Source organism: Perca fluviatilis, chromosome 11 (genome assembly GCF_010015445.1).
Source record: "Perca fluviatilis chromosome 11, GENO_Pfluv_1.0, whole genome shotgun sequence".
In the NCBI taxonomy this organism is placed as follows: Eukaryota; Metazoa; Chordata; class Actinopteri; order Perciformes; family Percidae; genus Perca; species Perca fluviatilis.
In genome coordinates this window covers 20,880,035-20,899,335 of record NC_053122.1, presented here as the reverse complement: position 1 = coordinate 20,899,335, position 19,301 = coordinate 20,880,035, and the positions used below count along the sequence as shown (strand labels likewise).

At 39.6% G+C, this 19,301-nt stretch overlaps 1 protein-coding gene across 1 annotated transcript in view; it reads right to left on the bottom strand.

Annotated features, from left to right (window-relative positions):
• Positions 1-16,719, bottom strand: part of LOC120568904 (corticotropin-releasing factor receptor 2) — a 32,706-nt gene extending 15,987 nt beyond the window's left edge. The window contains exons 1-2 of the mRNA XM_039816647.1: positions 16,367-16,719; positions 16,146-16,265 (exon numbers count right to left, since the gene is read on the bottom strand). Coding sequence (XP_039672581.1) covers positions 16,146-16,265; positions 16,367-16,652 — 406 coding nt within the window. The 5' untranslated portion in view covers positions 16,653-16,719. The remainder of the gene's footprint in view (positions 1-16,145; positions 16,266-16,366) is intronic.
• Between the last annotated feature and the right edge of the window lie 2,582 nt (positions 16,720-19,301).

Below are 19,301 nucleotides of genomic sequence, written 5' to 3'. Positions count from 1 at the left end.
AAAAGTCGCCACAAAAAAAAATAGTAAAGTAAAGTAGAAATATCCGAAAAATCTACTTAAGTACAGTAACGAAGTATTTGTACTTCGTTACTTCCCATCTCTGGTTAAACCATACCAGCAAGATCCAAAATCTTATTTGCCACAGAGTTCCTCATCAGCCTGATGTTGCCAAAAGCCAGGAGCACACGCTATGTGCAGCCTTCAGAATGGCTTCACAAACTCACACTCAGCTTGACAGTGTTGCGTTACGTAGCCGTACATAAGCACGTGGGTCTATAATAGTATATTAGTATAGGGTCTGCTACTCTTATGAGGATAGCGCAACCTCCAGGGAACCAGTAGGAATAGTAATGCATTTTATTTAAAAATTGGAATGAATTACTACAATTTACATACTTGCAAAGTCATCCAGTGGATTGGACCCTTGTTAGACCGGTTCTGGTCCGCGAGCCGTGTATTTGACATCCCTGGCCAACAGCGACTCTTCAAAAAGTGGCAGCAGCAAAGTAAGATTCTTTGCATTCTAATTAATGTTACGTAATGTGACATTTGTATTTGAAGAACACAAAGCAGAAAACTGCTTGTGGCAGAAGGAGTTGACTTATGGCAACACATACAAGGCAATACTTTGCGCTGCTCATGAAGGAAAATCCCAATTCTCAGCAGTTTAGTATAGAGTAGGTTTAGTGTAGGAGCTGTTTAGCGCAGAGCACAGAGTTACTGCAAATCAAAGTCGATTAAATCACTAAAGCACTTTCAAAATCCTGTTTGTGTCCCTCCCGCTTTCAAATTCATTTGATATTATTTTATTTATAAGTCTTGATGATTGGCCCCTAATCATTTCATCAAAATCAACTTAATTATTTCCTGTATTTTGTATCAACATAGTCCCTACAAATGTATGTAGAAATGCAGGAAATGGGATTCAAATTGGATTTTTCTGGAGGAGAACCCCCAGACCACCTGTTTTTTGCCTCCCCCCACTTCTCAAACCAAAGTTACACCGTTTCCCTGAGACACAGTAAAACCTTCCATTGTAATAAAACATCATTGTTTGACTTTGCGGAAAAATACTTCAACATGTTCAGTGATTAGTTACAATGTGGCATTTATTGAGTTCTTGTGCAGTGTAGGCAACCGTGAATGGAGAGCTTACGTCTCATGCATGGTTTAATCATGAACCAAGGCAAACAAACTGGAGAATGTTTGTATCATCATTGAGGACATCAAGTCATTTTCAGGACATATTCCTCCTTTTACTGCGTAATTGTGACAAATGATATTGGTTTGAAGCCATTATGCAATTGATTGTGGTGCACACTGAGTGACAAGAAGAAATCCCTTGTAAATTGTAATGTAGTTTAATTTGTGTTTTTATGCTACATTCCACAATATTGCATACACATTTAAACACAATGCTGGCCAAAACAACCACAACACATATTACAGCCTGAGACAATCAAGAGCTCTTTGACACTATATTTTATTACGGAATCACATTTTCTTCGACATGCAGTAAAGGGCTGCAGCTCGGAGCCAAACCCGTGGCGCGGCGTCAAGGAGTACACCTCTAGATATGTGCGCCTGCTCTACCAGGTGAGCTACCCAGACGCTTTGGCATGTTTAACCAGCATGGCACTTACTTTGAATTCTTAGCTCTTTACATTTTCAGAAAGACCCCTCCAATGTTTGACCTCTGACCTTATGGAAAATAGCCGCAGTGCATTGTAAATTATATTTTATCATTAATAACTACAGACTTGATGGATTTTTTAAAAACCCTATTCATGAAAATGAACCTACCCTTTGACATTTACATCTGCAGACTTGATGGCTGATGGTGAAGTGAGAAACCTATTTATTCATGGATTACCAACATTTATTACAGAGTAGACTGGATACAAAATCAGACACATTTTTCACAACCTGGCAACCCAAGTGTTGTTCCTATTAATACATCATGCATATTTATCAATTTTATAACTTTTAGCTTTATACCATATTAGTAATCAACTATTAATAAAGCCATTAGTTGCAACTCATAAACCCTTGAAATGTGATCTATTAGATGGTGTTACTGAGTTTTTATAAAAGAAGACAGATGATGATGGAGAACACTATTCTCATCCTGAGACATATTGTATCTGCAAACAAAATCATGGAAAATATAATACGGCAACTTGAAGTTAACTGAGCTAATATTATTTTAGCAGCACAAGGTGCTTGCCAGATGAAGTTCTCTCCTCTCTTCTGGTAAATATCACACTGTGTCTGTGAAATAAGCAGTGATGTTGCAGAAAATAGAGGAAGGGGAGCAGGTTGTGAGTTTTGCCCCTGTGAGCTATATTCCACGGAGGCAGGACTAATTCAACGCACTGGTGCAGGGAGAGCTGACTAACCATCTGTGCATTACGCATGATAAAGCTATTCTCTTCAAATTTTTTTACAGTGCATTATGTTTACACAGTTAAAATATTAATCACTAAGTGACTCAGTTTTCTCTTGGGTTTGGGTAAGGAGATAGGGTTGCCATTCAAAGGTGTTAACAATGCTGGAAGCAACGCAACACCGACCACACTTCCTTATGCACACAGACGCATAAGGAAACAAAAGAAATGTGCCATTTCAACGCATTCTCAAAAACTGGCTTACTCTGTGCCAACATTGTCCACCTCCTCTGCCTCTGCCAACCACCATGCCAACTTCTTCCTTTTCTCAGATGCACAAATACATACATGCAAATAAACACCATATGATTGCTCAAGGATTGGAAGATTGAAAGCTTGTTTGTCGAGACAAATGGGGAAAGGTTCTTCTTATTACATAACTTTAGCATGCATTGGTTGTTAATGCATAAGTGGCACTTCAATTGGGGATTAAAAACATTAAGTCATTTATTGTGCTATAAATGTGTAATAGATTCCTCAGAACTAATCTGAAAGGCAAACCAAATGGTCTATGTCTTCACAGCTGCAGAGCTTGACCTTTTCATTAATTTGATTGTGACTGTACTATCAACCATGGGACCTGCTGAAACAACGCCACAGGAATAATACAATACAACATTTTTCACTTAAAGGTTGTGTAAGCCTGTCATCTTTGTCTGCCATTTGATTGCTCTGTGATTTAGTTTGTCATTTTTCTCTGTAGTTTTGTGTTACTTTTGAGACAGGAGGTCGGTTTCCTGATGGATGGATAAAATACAAAATATGGCATGACTCCTACTGCACGCCTCCTCAAAGCACCAAGCTGCTGCTCACAGTTACCCACTTGCTTCAGTTGTTTTTTGAAATAGTAAAATTGTGGGCCTTCTATTCAGGTAAGTTTCAAATTGCAATAAAAAGGCTACAATGTCTTGAAGTTGAGTGACAGCACATGCGAGCCAGTTTCAGCAGCATGTCCTTCTAGCCATCTGAAATTTAATTCTATGAGCTGGGGACAGAGCAAAGTAGGCCATAATATAATAGCATGGGAATATCACAGCTCATTGCAGTTTGATATTTCATTTAGGCAGCAGAAACTGGAGGACAACTGCCATGTCACATACACAGACCTCACAGGGCAAGTTAGGACATGAAGCCGTCAAGAGAATACAAAAACACATCTTGTATTTAGACAAGAGCATGATGAAGGAATAAATAGTATATTCATTCAAATAGTATAATCAGTCTATCAAATCTGTCTTTAAAAACTACTACTACTAAATAATTCTAAGTATAAACTGTATACATTTACATTTTACACGTTGTGATTTATGTATTGTTAATACAGCACAGCTATACTTTAAAGAGTGTTCAGTATCCTTCTAAGCACCCCAGACAGCAATATTCAGAAGCTCTTAATGGTAAGCGGATGCATTCACTCTTAAGAGCTGCTTTGGGAAATGTGTGTTGAAATTTATGAATGCTAGAAATGCTATTAGAAAACAAACTAACAAATTAACTTCTGAAATCCATCATTATCGAAAAACTTGTATCATCTTCTTCCATTAATAAGGTTTTTAAGGGGAGCCACTCACAGAAAGAACTGAATTTTTGGTAATTGTCTGGAACTGTTTTAAAAGAATGTATGTTTCTGGGTCACAGTTCTTCTAATTGTCAGTATGGCTCTTACCAATTTGGGGCTTGCATCTCAACTCCTAGTCTGTTGTTTTTGCTTGTGGGTCTCAGTGACCTCCACTGCCCTTTTCGTCTTAGATGCAACAGTGTCCTTTTTTAAAGGGCTTTTTTTGTCCTAACTGTACTATTCATAGAGAATTAAATCACATATGAAAGCAAGAAGAAGACACACTCTGAGCAGTTTAATGGAAAACTAAAACTGTTCTTTATCTTGAGAGAAGTTTTCAGACTGCCTCCAGTTTCCAAATATCACATATTTATTGCCCAAATGACCTGTGGTTCAGATCATAAAGCATTAGTCTCCAGTAAGTCTAAATTGTCAGCACAAACATGCCAACATCACAACGTTAAAATGAAACTGTTCCCAAGTCCTTGCTTGACCCAAGTTTGATCAAACACGACTCGGCATCTAAACCACTTCACAAAAAAATACTGTCCTATCCTTCTCACATTTACTCTGTTATACATTTTGTCAGAGGTGCTGAACCTTTTCAAAGCAAAACAAAGTCCCTGGCTCTCTGGCATTATCAGCACACGCTCCAAAAATGACTGGATTACCTAAAATACATCGCTAGGAGGTTTATCCTGAGGAGGTACTGAAAGCCCAGAATATAGCCATAAAGTCCAACATACATCATCAAGTATTTAAACTCTGCTCTGGGCATTTTTAATTTTTTGGATAGGCATTTCTTCTGACATTTACCAGTAGCACATCATTGCTTAAAAAGCTAAATTGATATGCCTGTTATTAAAAATAATAGTTTGCTTTCAGGGATTATTTATGCATCTAATTATGTCATTTGAACTGCTCCAGGGAAAGTAAGTTGTTGCATTAAGCTGCACATGAAATACATGTTAAAGTTTAGAAATCAAACTGTGCTGAATATCTTTGTTTTGTCATCTTTTCCCTGAAAATAAATTTTGACGAGCACTCATGGTTTTTATAAAGGGAACTGCCAAAGGGGAGGAGGGAAGAGGTTCAAGCTTTTTCTGTGTCATGCACATCTGTGGCTTGTGTAGAAATGTTACTGACATTTTTTTTGCTCAGAATATAACGTCTACTGTAGGTGCTTCTTGTAGTTTAATATACATCTTGGAAGCATAACTAACGTTTTTGTCATCTTTGAGTTGGATAACAGAAAAAGTCTTCATTTGTATCAGAGCCAAGAAGACAAGGCAGAATAATGCAAGGAAACTGCCAGAGTACAGTATAAAAAAAACGGCACGCCTCTGAGGCATGCTCGTTTTTAAAGAAAGACATTTCTTAGGGTGACTGAGAACATGGAGCACCGGCACGGACCACCCAACCTCACAAGCTCAGGTCAACCTCCAATGAGTCAATCAACAAAAAACATATGGGGTTAGTCTAAATGCTTTGGCTGCTTGCCTGGTCAACCTGCTGCTACCATCCTTTGCAGTGACATACAGTGCAGATCCACTTTTGCAACACGACTGAAGCATGGTGTCGCGACGTAATACATCCATGGTTGATGCTCCACGCCCTTGACAGGCAGCTGATTGGACAAACTCGTATTTTACAAAAATAGTTCACCGAAACGTGTTTCTGAAAACATTTTAAGCGAGAAATAGGCCATACAGTTGCTAAATCTGTCTTCATTTCAGATCGACAAAGGTCAGTTTGAAAGATTTTCGTCTACTTCTATTGGATAGTCATGTTGCATTCAACGGATTAATTTCAATCAGGAGAGACTTCGTTTGCAGATATGCAAAGATATTTATTGGACAACTGTATGATATTGAATGTACAAAGTCTTTTGGAGATTGGACTCCATCGAATTAATAATCTTCTTAAAGGGATAGGGAATAGGAACATAACCCCCCGATGGAGTCCAGACACTGGTGGCGGCGGCGAAGAGACCAGAGACGGGACCGAAGAGGCAACGGAGCGGTCAGCCGGGAGAAACACAACGACCGGAGGCGGCAGGGGAGGAAGAGGGTCAAGCGCTTTGCCTGAAACAACAGCTGACAGCACAAGGAGAGAACAGATTTAAAGCAGAGTTGTAAGGCTGTGATTGGTCCTTGAATCTCGTGGCCAAGTCTGATTGGTTTAACTGACAGCGTCACTTCTTGAACAGCTGATTTGATTTAAGAATGAGTAGTGATTTGGTTAATGACGTCTTCCTGAAAGAATTTGCGCTGAGCTTCATTTGCATAAAGATGGGCATCGGCCAGCTTTTTTTTCCCGCCTTCCCGGGATGCTTTGCGGGCGCGTTAAAGTCGCTTGACGTCACCCATAGGAATAAAGTGGAGCGTGGCACAACAGAAATGCACCCATACAGTTCTGTAGAGTGGCATGATGTCTTTGTCCTAAACCAATGCTGCATAGAGAGTGGAGGGATATATTCCTTGGAAAATTAGCAGCAACTAAGCAAAAGAAACAAAACAAAAAATTCTAAATCCTCAAAAGAAAAATATTTTTTCTGTACCAGACCATACTTGGTAAGTGTCTTGAAAAACATGTTTTTTTTCATGCAGTGTGTCTTCAGGATAGAGCACGTGTGCAGCTGGGTCATCAGCAGGGATGTTCACTTCACTGCTTTTGGATGCTTAAATTTCTCCCAGTGGCTTTTGCAACTCCCTTGTCCTTCAAACAAGGAGGGGGAAACATGTATGAGAAATCATTTTCATCATTGATTGAGTTGATCTGAAGTGTCTATGTAAGAAAAATTAGATGAAAGAGAAAGCTACAGAGCTCACTGGGAAATATAATGTAAAGGTGGTTGTACACTCAATTGGAGGCGGTCTAGATGCAAATAGTTTGTTAGAAATATAAACAAAGAAAAAGCTACTGACAAAAACTGAGAAGCTCCCTTGGCTACTTTGCATTCATTCATGGAATGGTCCCTAACTTAAGCTCTACAGTTTCCCATCTGTATAATGCCTATGTTAGTTCCTGACATAAGCATTAATATCAGTTTTTTAAAAGCCAATAAAGAAACCCTCATAATAGATTTTCTGGAATTGACCTAAGTCAAGTCATGAATAAATGGATCAAGCTGAACAAAGAAAACTGCCAGAGAAGCCAGCTGACAACATGTAAAAAAAAAAAAGCTCAATCGCACACACATTCTTATCAGTGCAATCATACTCTTACTGTTTCAGGTGTCCCAAAAGGAAGATATTATGACAATAAGACATCTGCAAAGTCAAGGCTTCATGTTATTACAGTAATATCTGTATTTTAAACTGGAAACAACTTTGAAATACAGTAACTCAAAATACCTAAACAAATCTTTTAAATTATGTCATTGCGACCCAAGGGACACAACCTTTTTACTCACCCAATATGGGTTTATTATGTTGTTAGAAAAACTATGATACTCTTCTTGTTCCGTGTTAGCATGTTGATGTTAGCATTAAGCTGAAAGTATCGCTGTGCTTATTACAGCCCATGGATGTATTATTGTACTGGATAGGGAGCCCCCAATCGAGTAAGCCCTGACTGCAGTACGCAGATCGAGGAGTGGCTCAATGTGGGTGGAGCTAAACGTTTGACTCCGCCCACTTGCCAAATAGCAATTGGCAGAGCCATTTCTCTATCACTCTGGCAATTGGTGTGAGGGGAAAACACAGGACTTTCAAGCTGACCGGAGATCTTTTCCCGTTGTTGTTTTTCTTAACCCAACCGTCCGTTGTTGGCGTCCCCCAGAGACATGGGCTCGTTTCCCGCGAATTACGTTTGCTTTCCCCGTTATCCTTTCCTTAACCCAGCGGCGGAGTGGAACCAAAACATCTACCGGGAAATCATGTAGACCACCGGCCGGTAGGCAGTGTCCGTCCGCGGGCAGGTAGCGTCTGTCCGCGGGCAGGCAGCCGGCAGCCAGCGTCCGTCCGCGGGCAGCCAGCGTCCGTTCGCGGGCAGGCAGCCGGCAGGTTAGTCCGTCCAGACTTTCCCGATTGCCACTCCGCCTCTGCCTTAACAACCGTCAGTTGTTGTCTGGTGTTCCCCAGAGACCAGGGCTCATTTCCCGGGAGTCATGTTTGCTTTCCCGCTCTTTTCCTAAACCCAACCCCGTTCTTTTTTCCTTTTTACAATTCAAATATCATTGTTTATTATAATCTATATATCTATAATTCAAATATCATTATTTATTATAATCTATATAATATATATTATATTATAAAGGTGTTGCATTGACGTTTGAGAATGTGCTGCCTGATGTCCGCCACCAGATGGCGCGCCCACGGAGTCAAACGTTTAGCTCCGCCCACATTTGGCCCAACCCCGATCTACGTACTGCAGTCAGGTGCAATTGCCCCAATCAGCCTTGCTGACAATTCTTTTTCAGTGGCCACTCGGGGTATTACAATGAAATATCCCCCTTTGGCCCAACCATTGACCCAACCAATGGCCCAACCAATGGCCCAACCAATGGCCCAACCATTGACCCAACCAATGGCCCAACCAATGGCCCAACCATTGACCACCGCTAAAAAGGAGACATCTGTAAAAGTGTTGACACGAAACCTCGAACTGCAAACAAGGTTGATTATGTCTCTCAATGCTTTAATGCGTAACTTTTTGATATTAATGAACGTCCGTTACATTCAAGCCATTGCCAAATGAGTTGCTACAAAACTAATTAAGACTGTGAGCTCCACAAAAACTCTCTGTATTCCTCAGTATGGCTATGTTCAAAATTGTGGTGTCCGGTGACTTTCCCACGCAGAAACTCGAGTGAAGATAATTACCTCTTCTGAAGAGTCCATCGTGTTTTTTTTAATCCTCCGTGTACTTGGCTACTAGCATACTAGCATATGCTGATTTGAAAGGTAGTGGGGGTCATGGTATAAAATTAAGTGTATGACACCAGCTGAAGAACATGTCAGACACATGACGCACAGTGCAAGGTGAGGATGTGTACTCATATTAAGAACTATTTATGTTTTTTCATTCAACTGTCAAGCGAATTTAAAGCAAACTTTTCAAATGTTGCAAAAAGATATGCAAATTTAGCGTGTTTCCACCAACTGTTTGGAGCAGATAAACTAGGCTACAGAAGTTGGCGCTAAAGGCCATGAGTAAACAGAGTAGAAGAAGTAAAGGTTGCTAACCGGAAACAGGACAAGTCGCTTTGGCCATCTAACCCATCTACGAGAGAAAAATGGGAAGAGTTTTTTCACGAATTTGGTTCAATTGGGCAAGTTTTAATTGTTCTTTCATGTTAGCTAGTATTGGCCATGTTTTATCTAGCCATGTAGCTAGAATGTCTAAAAATTAGAGCTGGGCGATATGGAAAAAAATCTAATATCACAATATTTTTGACCAAATATATCAGTGTCGATATTGCGGCGATATTGTAGGGTTGACTACTGGTGCTTTCACAAAATAGTAACACAATGACAGTTTTGATAAATAGTCACCAATCATGTGGATAAAATGATTAAGTGGGTAAAAGCAAATAACAGCTACAACAGTCTGGTGATTTCAGAAAATGACATCACTTTACTGTAATGCAGCCTTTAAAACCAGGAAAAGACCACACTTGTGTCATATCACGATATTACAATATCTAGCCTCATAATACCAATATATTGTCCAGTCCTACTAAAAATTAATAAATAACATTCATCAACATTGCTGCTGATTAATCTTCTCTTGATTGACTAATAAATGAAGGCCCCTCAAAATCCAATTTGATAATTTCAACATCCAGTCTGATCATTTGGATGGTTGAACAACTAAAGGTTTGGATATAAGCTTGACTAGTAGAAAATCCCACCGCGAACAATTGCAATGGAAGGGAGTATGGTTACTGTCAGCCTATCTCCTCTTGTTTAGCAGTGAACACTGCAACTCTCCAACCAGCCTTGTGCCTTGAGTGATGACCACTGTAGCAGACAGGCCAACAGAGCCTGAGGAAGAGTTGCTGGGTAAACTTTTACTCACAGCAGTGTCTCTCATGCTTTCCTGTTTCTCCTCATGACACATTAGGAATAACTACAATTGTACTGTAGGTCATGGATTTAATTGCTTGCCCATGTGTTTCCTGTCAAACTTGCTGTACTGAAGTCAGTTGGTGAGAGAAAATTAGCTAAAGGATGTGTAATACAAGTAGCCTATGTGGCCCTGAGGGAAACTACGAAGCCAAACATGGAAGATAGCGTGTCTGGATAATGAGACCATATTATACCACATTACACAGCTAAAAAGCAAGCGTATTCTGTCACATTACATAAGGATTTTATCCAAGTCATTTAGCAGGTCACTGCTATAAAAATTAAAATCAAGCAATATGTATCAGTCCTGTGGATTTTTATATAATAGTACCATAAGACAGAAGTCCCAAGTCTCATTTTTTATTGTCAAAAATGTGTAATTCAACTCACATTGTTGCTGCACTGGATTACACCTCCTGGCAATTTTTGTTTTAATTCAGGAATTGTGACCTCTTCATTCTGCACAAAGTCCATAAGGTGATGAGGTTGGGGAATGAAAAACATAAATTTATTTGAAAACCCAAGTTGCTAGCAACTACAAATACAAGGTAACACACAGAAGCACATTTTTAAACTTTCTCAAAAAGAAAAGACTGTCAGTGACAAACTAGAGGAAGAAGCATCTCCAGAAGGAGATGCTTTACAACTGTTATTGATCAGTACCATTGATCCACCGTTACCTCTGTTAACAGTTGCTAAGATTTTAGATCTTAACAAGCAAGCTGGTCCATCCATTGAGTTTTGATGTGTGAAAAAGCCAATCTGGGAGGGGTTCCATGTTCTTAGAAAACAATGGAATGTGTGTAACAATTTTGGTAATCATTTGTAAAATACCACTATTATTGATCAATGATGGACAATATATTGTATAATTCCTTTTTACAAGGGAAACAAAGTGAAAGGGAATAAGAGTGGAACTTGACTAATATTTAAATAACATCCAAATACAATACCCAAAATTTAGAGCTGTATTCTCATTAATAGTAACCATGGTTGTATTGTACATGCTTAAAAAATGAAATCAGTTTAGGTCTTGTACTGTATTGTTTATGTGGATGCTGAGCCAGTGGTGTGTGCTGCCAGGGGAGCCTGATACTGATTGGACCGCCTGAGGAACTTGGTGTGCAATGGCCGGTGAAATGTTTGCTACATACATGCTGACCTAAATTTATTGACTGACTAACCTCTTACCCAGTCTCACCGTGGAGAAGTAGATCAACGATCTTTACAGAGTTTTTTTTGTGTAATCACTGCAAAGAAAAATAGCCCCAGTTGTAGCAGCCAGAAGTGAGTGATTCTCTGCTAGAGAAACTGTGCATGGGAAGTCAATTGCATCATTAGATGTGTGTCTAAAATAAGATGTTTTGTGGTTTGGAAATTTTAAAGAATTTTTAACCACCTTTAAATGTGCACTTAGTACATTGGAGTCAGTGCATTGTAGCCTAGAAATCTAGACACACCCTAGCGGCAGCAAATGTAATTTGCAGCCAGAGTCAGTCTAGGAACTCTCCGTTGGCTTGCGAGCTGGAAAAACCAAACTCTGGCCAGGCCAATCCCATCATGTATAGAGTCGGTGGGCAGGCTTATGGCTGCTGCTGCTGGCGAAGAGCGGTCTTTCGAATTGGCTTTGGTACGACTCTGGAAGACTTTGAGTTAAGAACGGTACTGAAGTCATTCTTAAAAAAGGAAGATGTGTTCGGAGTTTTGCCGACCGGATACGGCAAAAGTTTAATCTATCAACTAGCTCCGCTACCTTCTCAGTTGCTCTGGTTGGTTGTAGCGCTAGCCTATGGCGTGCAGTGGGAATTTGACAGACAACCATTTATCCCGCCCCTTGGATTGAGCCCTGCCAATGGTGAGTTCCCACATCAAGATGTTGGGTCTGGCTTGTCAGGCTAAGTGCATGCCTTTTTAAGGTAGAAATACAGGTTTCATATTATTCCTCCACAAGGGAAATATGTGGACATGACAGCTCACTAACAAGAAGATGCAAAGCATTATTGCACTCATTTAGTCATTAAACTTCATTGGTCATTAGGTTATGCTGACGATGCACAAGAGTAAGCTTTTTACAAGCAGAGGGATTTCTTCAGAGGTTTGGTGCTTTCTCACATATAATGACAAAAAACAAGCTGCAATTTCCATGTCTGATGATGACACAGGTCTCTGTTTATTCACTGCTTTAGTGCTTTCATGTTTTCCTCTGAATGACAAGGTAATGTTGCACAGACTCACCTCTAATTTTAAATAAAGCATTCAGTGAGCTCCTCTCTCTGAACCTGATGCACACCATGGCGCTGATATGTCTCGGACTTTATTAATCCTGATAAGAGAATCAATAAAGTTATATTGTAGAAACAGTGATCCTGAATTCAAGCTCTGTTTACTAGAAAGGCACACTGTGTGCTGGCAGCATGTCTCCTCAGTGACAATGAACTCAACAGAGGTTTCTTTCGTCTCTTACTGCTGTCAACATCTTGTCTTGCCTAAGGCTTGACAGAAAACACATCACATGGTAGCGACAAAGTAGAGACAATGAATGACCGCAAACCACATCTAACAACTCTGACTCAACTTTAGTGATGTGCTTTTCAAGCAATCCAGAGAGCTGAATAAATGAACCAAAAGAAATAGGACACAGAAAGGTTTAAAAATGCATAAACCTCTTAAGCCACTGCACACATATTAATATTTATATATGCTCGACGAAATCGGAAGGAATTTGCAGCCCCTCACCTGAACAGGCCTTTGAAGTCTGTGAATCCTCAGGATTTTGTAAAAGAATTGCAACATGTGCTGCCATCAAACTTACTCAGCCGTTCATTTGAATGTCCCACAGAACACCTTTGAGATTACTCACAATATACACAAATATGTAGTCCTGTAGCATTAAATGTTAAGCTCTGACACATTCCAAGGAGACAAATGGAAGAGAATCTGTTGTTAGTCCCAAAGGTCATATACTGACTGTGGCCAAAGTGAGACTTAAAAAATACACCAGTTAGGTTTTAGTTTGCGAAACAGTGTGCTGTAGCTTCAAATCAAATGGCTGTTTTTTTTTTCAGACCGCACCATTTTATTTAACACTTGCTCGTTTGATGTTAAAGCTGTCTTCTATTCAGGTAGTCTTCTATTCTATTCTGACCTATTTTGTGATTTCAAATTTTGTATTTATCCGCTGAGAATGGGTAATGCTAATGTGATCCAGCAGAATTCAGACACTCAACTCCATTGTCTCAGGACCCATGTCACTTTGTTGTAAAACATGCAGGATCTTGTGAGTTAAGTATGAATTATGCAAATAAGAGTTTTGTAAAAGCTAGTCTATTGTACAGTATCAATTAGTGGAACAGTCCACTAATACAGGGATCTTCAACAGGGGGTTCGGGACCCCTAGGGGGTCCTCAGAGTCAATGCAGGGCGGCCTCCAAATTATTAATTTAAAAAAAAAGTCTGCTTACTGGGCTATAGGTAAGGTAGTCACTAAGGCCATCCACGGATTCACTGTGCCACATGTTTAACATAAAAAAATGGTTAATAAAATCTTGCCAACAATTATTCGAATTTGAATAGCTTAGTATTCTAAAAAGGTATGTATAACGGCTTTAGGCCGCCCTACAAGTTATAGGCCCAGTTTAATATGCAAGTTCATTTTATACAATATGTAGTAGGGGGTTCCTGCTCCATCTCTCTTTCAGTTAAGGGGTCCTTTATGGAAGTAAATCTGTTTCATCAGATTTTGAAATTAAAAAGCCATTGAATTTCTAGCACTACATATTTATGCATTGAAATTATGTATCTGAATTTTTTGCCTCTGGATTTTACTCTTCAAATTTTCAACAACTAATTTTCACCTTTATTTTTCTAAGAATCAAAAATTAAATATAACAAATTCAGATGCAAAATACAATGTTTAAAATTCAACTAATATATTTTCAACTTCCTCAAATTCAAGACTCATGGACAAGTTTATTTCCTCAATCGTTTGTTTAAATAACAAAACACAATTACCCATTATAAGATAAACAGCAACCTGTGGTTATCTGCCTTTCAGAGTTAAAATGCTCCACAAGCGATTGCGGGCGTAATGTTTATGAGCTCGCTGGGCAGCCAGAGCAGGAGTCAGAGGAGAAGGAGAGCAGCGTCTGAAAAGGCAGAGAGATAGGTCTCTCTTTATTTATTTATTTATGTGTAAATAATAAATAATGGCATATGTTATTTAGACTTAAGGGGAGACACCAAAGCTTATAATTGTCATTCATTGGCTTAAAACAGGGACAATAAATGCATCGCACCAGATATAGGCTATCACAATGATAATTCCCGTCTGTTGTATCTGGGCATGTAGGCTATAAGTGCACATCTAGGCTATATAAAAAAAAATATTTCCACATATTACTAGGACAGACCAGTGTTCAGAAAGTAATTATCAGACCTGAATGACAACAGGACAAAAAAAAGTAAAATCCCCTTGTATTGATCCCTTATTTGTTCCCTGCCTGAAACCACTTGCATACTGTTTGAAAATGCAATGACACTGAGAGCTCTAATGGACAAGCAAACTATATTGATTATATTGATTTGATAATTACCTTACTCATGGGCTCTATAAAATGGAACAAAACAAATCTGTCACCTGTGTCATTCCACCTGAAAGCTGCAATCTGTTCAACAATGTGACTTAATTTACTAAAAAAGTTTATTTTTTCTTTCACAAAAAGGTTAGGGGTCACCTAGTGTATGGCGTAGCCTAGTGTAAGGTGTAGTTTTGCAGCTGCCATTTAAAAAAAATCTAGGGCGAGTGAATAAAGAAATTGCGGTTGCTATTGACGGTAGGATATTAAAAATTGGGTTTGTGCAGGAAGTCACATGTTGAGCTAGGGTCTGTTCTCTCTGCCCAATCAGGGGCCTGCAACACAACATTCTAGTATCGGCTCAGCTTGCTTGAAACCTCGACCGAGGTGGTACCAAAAAAAAGTACCAGGTACTACAACTTTTGCCAATGGAAAACCAAAAAAGAGTTGAGTAGAGTCAAGCCATACCATGCAGTGGATATGTGGCATTTGATTCCTGCATTCATTCTTTTCTATTTGATTCCTAATACCAGTTAAAAAAGCATCAATGGTATTGCCATTTATATCATCACAAAAAATGCCATTATACTCCAGTGTATTTGACAGGCCTATTGTTCAATTGGTAGATCAATTTAGAAAAATATTACAGTAACAGTAATCACTCAATCTCACCACAATATCCAATCCTCAGCCTGTCAAAAATATTACATAATTCCACAAGGGTGTCAACGAATGAAAGTATACATCATACAGTATACTGTAAGGCAGTGGTACATAACTGTGCTTTTCACACCAAGTGAATCAAACCACCAGGCATGCCCACTGAGCACCAGCAGAGCAAAGGTTGAATCATTGCAGTAAGGTCTAGGCACACAGTAGGGTGTGTGAGTGTTGAGCGTGAGTGTTGAGTGTGAGTGTGAGTGTGAGTGTGGTGGGGGGTTAGTGGGAAATGACACTGAACCTGAGCCTATTACAGAGATAACAGCTGTGTTAAATGAAAAACCCAGTCTTGAACAAGACACCCAGAATCCTTACGCTCAGTGCATTAAAGGAGATATTTTCATATGTTAATTTGTAAAATGAATGCTGCAATTTACTTTTCTGAGTGTGTCAACAAACTTCATCAGTCTTATGATGATACACAAGTTACATAACGTGACACTGTTGGTGTGGTGGAGAGTTGTGAAATGCTGTTCTCAGCATTGAGTAAAACGGCTGATACAGACTGGGTTTGGAATTGCTCAGTCTATTAAACCAGCAGACAAAAACCATCCCTTCAGCTCACAATTGGAAAAAAACAACAACCCTTACTTTAAGAGCAGACCTTGCATTTTCACCAAAAATAATATTGTACTTACTTTTACAGCCAGCACACGTGGTTGTGTTGTGCGTATTTAAAAATAATAATAATAATAATAATAATCTGTTGTGCGTGCAAAACAATTTTTATAATTTTATAAAATAACTTTTCCATGACAGCTAAATATCTTACTGGTTGTGTTGTACTTCACCCCGTTGATGTACTCAGGGCAGGGTCTCTCTACAATCCTCCCGGTGCTGCTCCGCGGCCAGCAGGTTCCAATCTCATCGGTTGTGGCATTGCAATATAAACCTTGGGGGAAGTAGAGCAAAATAGACGGACGCTTTACTGTACGTTATCCAATATGCAACACCTCTCATTATGAGGAAAAGAAGGAAGCAATTCCATCTTACCATCAGTGCTCAGCAATGACAATGGAGCGTTTTCCAAAAAAGTGTCTTGGAGAGCATCTATCAAACTACAATTTAGGTCCCCGAGCTCCCCAAATAAGATCGGATAAAGGGTAGCGTCCATGGTGCGAGCCGCCGCTTTAAATAATTGAAGATTAGTTCCAAGTCCAACAAGAGATGGGTACACTGAGTCCAGCGGTGTTCTTGAGCTTGTGAATCGGAACAACAGTAATGGCACGTAGGGAGCCCGCGTGCCTGGCCAATCAGAGCCGCGCAATCGCGCATCCATCCATGTGCTGCAGTAAACGGGTGAAAAACAGCCAACACACCAGACTGACCAGATCTTAGTCACTCTGTCTGACAAATCACACCTGCCACTCACATGTGTTATTTATGGAGGGAAAGTCGCTGATTTTAGATGGGAAAGTGAGTGAGTGAGTGAGTGAGTGAGTGAGTGAGTGAGTGAGTGAGTGAGTGAGTGAGTGAGTGAGTGAGTGAGTGTCCGAATAAAAATGTGCATAGCCCGGACCTGTTGCCTGCCTGTGAAGCCTAAGATATGAGAAAGCAATGAATCAGCTCATGTGCAAACATATGGCCACTACATTGCAATTATTTATCTTGTACAGTACATTTTGTCTTTCAGTTTCCTACATTAGCCTGACACTGCGCTGTGGAAATAGGTCTAGCTATATGAGTTATCACCAAACTCGGACATACAGACATACAGAAGTTAGTTACTGTACGAAATAACACCCAGCACTTCCAAAGGCCGTATTTTGTGGGTTAAAGTTACATAATGAATAGGTCTGTGAAGATACTAAGTCAACCAAGTTATGGAATATATCTGCAAGTGCTGAATCATAAATATTGTTTAAAAGACTTGATTCAAGCTTTTCTTGAATAAATTGCCTTTGATTTATGTCAGAGAGTGTGTTAATTTCTTAATTCCTTTGGAATTAAATTCATATTGGACATATCTACACCTCACGATTTACATCCAGTGCTATCACAGGAATTAATGTGCCATTCATGCGACGAAGCAGGAAATAGGGGTGTGGATGCCAGGGTGGTGGATGGAGGTGTTAACACATCCATCTAATGCCTGAGACTGGTGCTAGTATCCCACCACAAACCTGTAATTAATGTAATTTTTAATAACTGTAGCCACAATATTTCCCTAACGTTAATCAAATGTTTCAATTGACTGACCTTAACCAGCATGACAATAGTGAATTTGTCATAACCACAGTCTATTACTAAACTTAACCATGTGCCGAAAGTGCAAAAAGCATTAGACAAAATCAGAATTGTCTTGTTATTATATTGGTGATCTTGTACTTTTTCTAAAGACAAAAGCTAGCGAGCTGACTGTTACATGTGACATGCAGATGTAAAATCAGAGATCATTGGACCTCAGAAAATAAGTGTGGCTCTGGCTTTGACGCAACAAGCCCTCATCCTGTGACTTGATGACAAAATACTGTAGGTCCTTGTCATTGCATTTTGAAATGACCCAGTACTTAACCTCTGTATTTAAGGTTTGTTTAAGTCAAGCTGTGGTTGGCCATTGTTAAAATAATCATCATTGACCTTCCTCCCCAAGTGGTTTTGTGACAATAAAAGATTAAAGATTCAAAATCCTTTATTAATCCCACAACAGGGAAATCCACACTTGCAGCAGCAAGGGATAGGGGAAAAAGTACAAGACACTCTAGAGATAAAAAAAACAATAAATACATATAAGTAAAGAGAATAAATAGTAAAAGAACAAATAGTAAATAATGTGTAGAGACACGACAGCCATAATTTCCACAGCCACAAAAGGTAAAGGAAAACTTAAATAAAACTAGTTTTAAGCATTTGAACAAATGACAGACACTTTCATCTGTCACCGTCCTCCATTCCTTTTCAATGGATTTTATTCTTCAGTGACATTAGCTTTAGAAAGAATAAGGGCGTTTTCACACCGGTAGTTTGTTTGCTTTGGTCTGAATCACTTGATGAGTTTGTAAACTTGAAGCGATTTGCCCTTTTGGTTTTTGGTTTGGTTTGGTTTCACACCTGGAAAAATCCAAGCGTACCAAAATGCGGCATTAAAAATCACGCAACAACGTCCACTCCTCTTATTGGTCGGATGTGTCTGGAGGCGGGAGCAAGAAAGTAAATACAGGAAGAAGGTCCTGTGTTCTGGACTAGTGCATATTTCTTGCATCTCCATGGTCAAACCAGCTCATTTCATTAAAATGATTAGACATTGTTTCGCAAGAGACGTTACTACGTCTGCTCTGGTTACCGAGACTTTGCTGTGCGGTGTCTCCAATTTTAGTGGCAGCTGGTTTGACCACGGAGACCACTAGTGCATTTTTTTTTCGTTTTTTTTTTCGTTTATACAGTATGTGTCGTATTTGTGTGGATAATGCTTAAATGGACATGTATTACACATCAACTGGAGATGTTTTCAGCGATATCCTTTATTTTGTCTCACTTGCAAACACTTTGTGAAAATGTGAACCTCTGGCACTCGAGGGGCGGAGCCAGAGCAGAACGCAGGGCAGGGCCTTGTTGAATATTCACCGATTTCATGCAAATATCACCAGTTAACAGGATCACTAGCTAAACTGGCACAACGGCAAGCTTGACCACAGTCTATTTCTGTGATAGAAACACTGCAAGCTGCTACAGTTTGCTGCTCTGCTGCATCGCAGATTGCTAAACACACCTGACTACAGGAGACATCAGCTCAGACTTGCGTAGTATATATAGTTGGTGAAGTTTGAGTACGGATCACATTCTCACCACAAATGAACCGCTCCAGAGTTCGATTGAGAGCGTACCAAGACCACCTCTTCAAGCAGGTCTCGGTACGCTTGTTTGGTCCGCTTTTGGTGCGCACCCGAGGGCAAATGCCGCGTTCTCACCTGCCCTGACAACCGCACCA